The sequence below is a fragment of the Montipora capricornis genome, chromosome 9 (genome assembly GCF_036669925.1).
Source record: "Montipora capricornis isolate CH-2021 chromosome 9, ASM3666992v2, whole genome shotgun sequence".
Taxonomy (NCBI): domain Eukaryota; kingdom Metazoa; phylum Cnidaria; class Anthozoa; order Scleractinia; family Acroporidae; genus Montipora; species Montipora capricornis.
The window spans coordinates 13,563,655-13,571,154 of record NC_090891.1 but is presented as its reverse complement, the minus strand read 5'-3'; the positions used below and the strand labels follow the sequence as shown (position 1 = coordinate 13,571,154).

Below are 7,500 nucleotides of genomic sequence, written 5' to 3'. Positions count from 1 at the left end.
ACTTCTAATAATTTCCTGTGTTGATTCAGAGGGATATTAACAGTGGAATATGAGGTGCTTTTCTTTTGACATTGAGGACAGACACATTTTTTGACTTTCCAATGGCATCTGCTTGTACAGGTGTACCCAATAGAGAGATCAAAGTTTAAACAGGTGATATATATAACACTTTTTGAACATATATAGAATGTCTTGGTCTAGAGTTAATTCCAGACACTTTCAAGGGAATGGGTGTAATGTGCAGTCACATTTAGAAACCCGAAGGATATATGGTAATCTCACCTGTCAGAGTCAATCATTCATTTACATGTATGGAAATGAATTTTAATTTTTCAGAATTTTTACAAAATCAGTGTTTAGCATCCTGTCCACACCTTTTTTAAAAATAGTTTTTCATTTACAGATGAAATTTTCTAATCAGTTTTATTGGGGCTCACATATCATTTGACGGTTTCAAAAATAACATCAAGATAAAGATTTACCACGTAACACCCTCATTTCAATCACTGGATATTCTTATCTTTAATTCTTTACCAGTCAGGTACAATTTCATTCTTGTTATAGCCTGTTCCAGGCATTAAGATACATGTAAGGTGCAGTTGAGGATTCAAAATAAGGTGAAAAGGGGAAGCATTTGACTCGCCCCTAACTATCTGGGCCTGGTTCCTCAAAAGATAGTTACGTTGAACCCAGGATTAAGCTAAATTTAAGGCAACGTTTTCTCGTCTAAAAACATGAGCCTTCTCTATGACATACGGTAACAATAACACAAAATGTTACCCTACACAACGCATAGGAATGTAAAAGACAAAAACAGATCAACATTTTTCTCCTGGATTAACACTTATCGACCTTTCAGGAACCAGGCCCGGAGGTCTGTAACAGAGTATTCGTGTTAGAAAATTCCCAAAGAGATTTTTCTTTTACAAATTTAATATAACTTATTGTACACTCAAACCTTTAAGTCCTGCTACTATGTGCATCACCCCTGTTTACTTTCGTTCGTAAGGGAAAAGAAAGTAATGAATAATTGAACCCAACTTTATTCTTATATGTTCATTTACCCTTCTATGAATTGCATAAAAGTTATTGACAGCCCAGTAGATCTTATAGTTAGGTTACATGCATTATTCTAAGCATCGCTAAGGTAATAATTTTATAAAAATAGCATCCATTGTTACTACTTTTACTTGCACACATTTGATAGTCCTCTTAGTAAAAATAAAATTCCCTATTGCTGGGCAGACCTCCAAAATATCTGCAACTGGACTTGAAACTGTTATTGGGGGGGAGGGGGAGGAGGGGAGATAATTTTTTGGCTTGTCCCCCAACACCATCAACACCACCATACAAACGTCTTTAAAACTTGCAACATTGTGATGGTATATTTTTACTTTAAAATGTACCATTTTCCATGAATTTCATGAATAATTTGGGCTTGGAGACAAAGAAAATTGAAAATCATTTTAACCTGAATTTAATTTTGACCTGTAACATAATTTATATTCCCTAATTTTGATCCAAGCCAAAAATTTTACAAACACTTTAAAAGTAGGTGTGGAATCAAACAGCTAAAAGAAGCCCATTTTGAATACCCCAGCCTTTCTTTCCCCAGAATTTTTTCAGGGAAAGGGTCCTTCAAACATCATTCTTAATTTTTGTTTTGAAAAGACTTTTTTTTACTTAAGTTTCAAATGACCAGAAGCAATGAAAGAAGTCATTACCTAGCCTTGACACCTGAAGAAACCTTTTTTTTGTGACCATTTAACCATGCATACAACATCTTTGACATGTCTAGGTTTACCAAAGCATCTCTATCAAAACCCTACGACCCTCTTGGTATTTGAAAACTTCATAAGTCAACTACAGGAAAACGTTGAATATGCTTTCCTGAGCGTATAATCCGCTGAAGAAGTCTGTCCACCTTTCCACTAATGTTCCTGACAGGTTTCTCAGCATGGCAGATTCTTGATACTGCCTTCTCTGAGAGGTTTGCTCCAATGTTCCAGTAGCCTTGCTTGTTGAAATTGTTACTATGCTCGACTTCTAGGTCATGTGTAATGTTGTTTCCAAGACCTCTATGATTGTTAACAGTCCTGTTCCACACAAAGATCTCTGACTCCTTCTGGCTTAAACCATTCACCAAGAGCAGCTGGTACAGGCTCCCCAGTGCATACTTGGTGCTGTGTGGGTCATCTACTTTACATAGAAGCATTAGATACTTGTATTGTCTCATGATCCGCTGGCCATCCCCTTCTGAGACAGCATCCAAAACGTTCATAAAGAAAAGTCCTTCTGAAAGAAGTGCAGCATTGTAATTAAAAACATCATCACTACTTTTGGACGCCTGGTCTGTGGTTGTGGATGAAGTTGTGGTTGTCACTCCTTCTATTACAACTGGTGGATCATGACTTAATTCATGTCTTCTCCTGCTCTTGCCATTGTATTTGAAGGATGTCGTACACCCTGGAAACCTACAAGGGAAACGGCCATCCTCATTAACATCCAAACATCTTTGAATTTCCCTTCTTTCCTCATCTGACACCAGTTCTTGCAAAGAACCGTTCACCATTACTTCATCAATAACAATTTCATCCACAATCATACCAGCAGCTTTGTGAAAGAACTGGAGCCTTTGCAATTTGTTCCAGTTAGGAAGATCCTCTGGAAAAGGGTAATGCCGTGGTTTTTCGTCTTTGCTTTTTAAGCCAAGAACATGAAATGCAGCTGCCAAAATCCTGGCTTTCACCTCTAAAATCAAGAAATCCCTATCTGGTCGATAGGCGGAGTGTGGATCCTCTCTCACATTTCTCCTGTTAATAAGGTTTCTGTCTGCAAATAGGGTGCAATGGTCACCTGAAGAACTCCCTGAGTAAAATCTTCTAAATAGTAACTGCAAATAAATCATATAAAACAATGTTACAATAATGGTTTCTACAATGATTATAACAAAGTATTGATATAGTTTTGGATAAAATCTACATACAGTACAAAAGAGTACTAAAGTGGTGACATCATAAAAATTAAATTTTGGAAATTATGGGTTTTGTCAGGATATTTTGAAAGAACAATGCCCAACAGGCCTACTTGCCAAAAAATTAATGACCTTTTCGGGGCAAATTGCCACTGAGATATTAGCCCAGTTATGTTAAGAAAACTCCAAATAAACCCTTCTACTTTTTCTTGGGTCAAAAAAAATTAGAAGGGTTTGTATGGAGTTATCAGAGCATACGTGGCTAATATCTCAGATACAATGTGTCCCAAAATACTATGACATCACCACTTGAGTACTCCATATGGAGCCTAGATAAATATTAATAATGGAAAGGATTATATCATAAGCAAGCAGTTGCTTTAAATGTAAAGTAGTAGTAGTAGGAATCTTTTTCAAACAGATTCAATCCGTTATTGACTGTAATTAAGATTTGATAGATGCAAGTGAAGTTTGGGATACACGTATATTTAAAAGGGTTAGGACAGGTCATGCATCTTTGCAAGTTTAAGGTCACCAATATGCTCTCTTTCGTGGTAAGACATTCTTAATGATAATTAATTTTTACACTTTTTAAGGCACACATTCTTTACCTCAAGTATCTTGACCCCTGTGTGCCAGTCACCAAGCTGCATGGTAAACCCCTCAAGGTGGTCTTCAGCTGTATGACCATTGGACACTGAATGTATTGCATTCACAGCTCTTTCAACAGATAGCTGATCCCCCGTGCATATCTGACTAGCAAATTTCTTCTCGCCTTGAATAGTTACAGTAGGCAGGTATGTTTGGAAATGTCGCAGGATATCAATCATGTCTTCAGTCAGGTTTTCATTTTTACATAACACACCCATCGGAAGCTGACATGAATAATTTATTGACATTACCACATAAAAAATTTAAAATTCAACATTAAAATCTTATGTTAATTTGTTATTGTTCATTGCCATTGCTTTACTAAATAGTAATGTGACTCACTTGAAACTTGAGGGGAAAATAATACCTTATTACAGCTGAAACTCAGAACTTGCTTGCTCTTTCAATCAGCCTTAGGTTATTCAAAGCAAATAATCCTGTTGTATATTACTCAAATAATAGTCCCCCATAAATGTTTTTCATGTTATCATGTGAGTATCTTTTGACAGGAAATTTCATTGAAATATACAGTATAATATTTTACATGATATCAGAGGCTGTGCACATTCTTTACTAGGCTACAGGAAACATCTATACCAATCTTATTATTCTGGTACTAAACTATCTGGAAGTTCCATAAAAATTTCACACCTAGTCCTGTGTTCCAACCCCGTCTATTACCACCAGGCTTTTCAGTGGGTTAGCAAGGTGTAACTGTATATTTCGGTGTGGCCACACATTTACAGTTAAATAGTCGCAAGTAATTGTTGTGACTAAAATTGAATTGTTTCATTCATGATGCATGAAAGCAGATATTAAAGGGGAAAACTTTGAAAACCAGTACTAAAGCAGAACTTTAGCAACATGAAAGTACCCAAAGGAAAAAAGAATAACTTACAACATCTGACTTTTTGGCCATCTCATTGGAATACTTGTGAGGAATATGGAATACACACACATCCTTGAGAGCTGAAAAACAATCTAAATGCTCCACAAGAACTCTTGATATTAAAACTGTGTAGTTGTGACGCTGAAACTTCTGATCGTCAACAGTGGGAAACAATTTAAGATTTGAAAGGGAAGTAATGTCCCTTGGTAAAGTCTCAAGACAACCTCCAGAAACTCTGTTAATTACTATCTTGTGGTTGACCCAATGAAAATCCAAGTTTTGGTTGTCCTTGGTCATATGCCTGCACTCACGCTTTCCATCAAATTTATCAAACGCAATAGCAAAACCAGGATGCATGTTCTTCTTAGCTTGTTTTAGTTCACATTTGGCTTTTGTAGCATCATCAGCACACTGCTGGGTACATGGTTGTTCATTTGAACTGCAACTGTCAGTAATTGCCACTACCTTCCTTGTGAGTTCCTGTACAACTTCCTCCTCATTGTACATTTTCTTTAGTAAGTCCAGAATTTCCTGACCATGATTTTCACCTAACACATCAAATTTTGCATGAACTTTTGCGGCTGAACAGGTGACCTTCATCTTGGATAATCTGCCAAAGGTTGCCTTGTAACGAAAGAGCAAGAGATCAAAATTTTGATTATATTGTTTGTTCTAAAAAATCTACAAGTATTAAGAAATATTAATATCTACAATGCCACGACCCCTTTTCACACTAATAGCCATAAAAAAAGAATTCACCTTCCTTAACACTTGATTCAAACAAAATCTAATGTGTAACTGATAAATGTCTGTATGAAACAAAACTATATGAATCACTTTTACAGCTGATTTAATTAATATTAAAAAATTAAGTAAGTTAGTTTTAACTCGACTTTCAAAAGCCCTTGTAGATGCAAAATAATCTATGACTTGTCTTACCTCCAAAGATCGTGATTTGATAAGGATTCCAAGAACTGTTGCACAGCCATTCATGTGTGAGTTTCGCTGCTTTAACAGGATCGACCCTGCGACTGCTATGCTAGGAAGCCATTCTGGAGCAATCTCCTTTAGAGTAGTTGTAGCACATGTCATTAGAAAGGCATACAAGATAGGCGCTCTTTCTTTCCATTCAAGACACAGTTTCTCGAAATTGAAGTTTACAATCTCTTCCTTCGTGTTGGCTCTTAACATGGAAGGTTGTTTTCTGCTACAGATACCATTAATTTGCGACGGCATTAGCTGGAGAACGTTTTCCACGACAATTTTCTTGAGTTAAACATTCTTCAGTATTGCTTTGGCAATGCGCTGTTCGAAACCGGAGGCAATCGCCTTTCCAAGAACTGCAAGGTCATGGTTTAATTCCTTTCGCACAGTTTTGCTGGGATATTCAACAGAAAGATATACTTTCGTTTCTGTGATCGATCGTTCTGAAATCTCATGCGGCGTCTTTGGTGTTGAGGACGACATAGGACACAACTGCATAGGACCAACAATTCCCGACGATTGTACACAATTTGGTGCTCGAAAAATCGAGAGTGGAGCGATTGGGCTAATGGCACCAAAACCAAAAACCGGCGGAAGCTTTGTAAAAGCAGACACACAAACATTATCTGGAGGCTTTAAGCTTACTGGTAATGGTGGTTCCCGCGAAATTTCACCGGACGGGTTGGAGTCAAAACTTAAACTCTTCCTTGCCTCCGGCGCTTTTGTTGAATCTTTCGATAATCTTTTGATACGGAGAGGTCCGTTACTTTCAAATTTCTGCTTGATACCATCGACGATCTGGTTGACTTCTTTTAAGGCCTTCTTGTAGGCATTCAACATGTTATAACACAAGCGACATATCGCACCCAAATCGACTCCAAGTGAGCGATGAATTAACGCACCAATCTGCAATTCAATCATTCCAAAGATCTTTACTTTCTCCTTGAGACTGGGAATTTTATCCTTACACAAAAAACAACCTCCTTCGGCCAAGGTAACTTTTTTCGGCATTTCCCCACTCATGGGTGCATAATGCCACTTCTGAAGCAGTTGTTGGTCCTCGCGATTTCCCGCGTGTCTTCAATAACATCTTTCTATCACTCAATTTCATTGGTCAAGTAAAGAAGAAAAGAAATGACGTCACGGAAATCGTTTTGGAGCTCGAGATCGCAGACGTTATTTTTCGGAGGGAGAGAAGCGACGACCGGAAATGCGTCTGCTGTTCGTAGGCTACCTGTTGGACTGCCATTGTTACGCAAGCGGCCAATCAAAAATATAGTTCAAGTCGATTATCCCAGAGTCTCTCCGGGCGCTCACCCTCTGGCCAAGAAGCCCGAGGACTCTGGGTACGAGATTGCTACACCACTGACAACACAATGCAGCGCGACGATTTTGCGACTAAATTTTACGAAATTGCGACTACATTTTCGTATCTTGTCACAAAATTGTGACTGGGTTTTTTCCCTAATTTCAAGCCCTGGGCTTACAGGCTTGAGATTTCTGGACCTGGTCTCAGATTTGTTGTCATTTACATGAGACCGGTACGAGAATTTCTCTTCTCGGTCCAGCAACCAAGACGAAGTCAGACCGATCTCATGCAAACACATAAAGAGAAATGTATGGAGGCTGATACAAACTCATGACGGTCTGAGTTTGTCCCAATCTCATGTAAATACCCCCTTAGAAAGTCATGGCTGCAACTGTTCTCCAGAGTCAGGTTTGCATCAATTCAATTAAAAGTTTGCTTCCTGCTTCTTGATCCCCCCAGACAAAGTAACGCAGAGCACAAGATCATTATTATTATTATCATCATTGTTATCATTATTACCAGATCCCTGTGAATGAAGTTTCTACTTTCCAAGTACATCATTGCCAAAGAAACTTGACGAACCATCTCTGTCATCTGAGGAGACTGTAGCCGTTGTGTATTCTTCTGTAAAAACTGCAGAAGACATCCTGTGTGAAAATTTGTTGTCATGAAGTCAGTATAATCAGAACTATG

At 38.0% G+C, this 7,500-nt stretch overlaps 2 protein-coding genes across 3 annotated transcripts in view; both read right to left on the bottom strand.

Moving 5' to 3' along the window:
* The window catches only part of LOC138016674 (uncharacterized), an 8,395-nt gene extending 1,746 nt beyond the window's left edge, over window positions 1–6,649 (bottom strand). Inside the window, exons 1-3 of the mRNA XM_068863862.1 lie at window positions 5,454–6,649; window positions 3,586–5,138; window positions 1–2,893 (exon numbers count right to left, since the gene is read on the bottom strand). The exon at window positions 1–2,893 is cut by the window's left edge and continues 1,746 nt beyond it. Coding sequence (XP_068719963.1) covers window positions 1,853–2,893; window positions 3,586–3,873 — 1,329 coding nt within the window. The 5' untranslated portion in view covers window positions 3,874–5,138; window positions 5,454–6,649 and the 3' untranslated portion in view covers window positions 1–1,852. The remainder of the gene's footprint in view (window positions 2,894–3,585; window positions 5,139–5,453) is intronic.
* LOC138016672 (tyrosine-protein kinase BTK-like) overlaps window positions 1–7,500 on the bottom strand; it is a 173,049-nt gene that overhangs the window by 26,646 nt on the left and 138,903 nt on the right. For both annotated transcript variants that reach the window (XM_068863861.1, XM_068863860.1), the window contains one exon: window positions 7,327–7,454. In XM_068863861.1, the coding sequence (XP_068719962.1) occupies window positions 7,327–7,454 (128 nt within the window). The remainder of the gene's footprint in view (window positions 1–7,326; window positions 7,455–7,500) is intronic.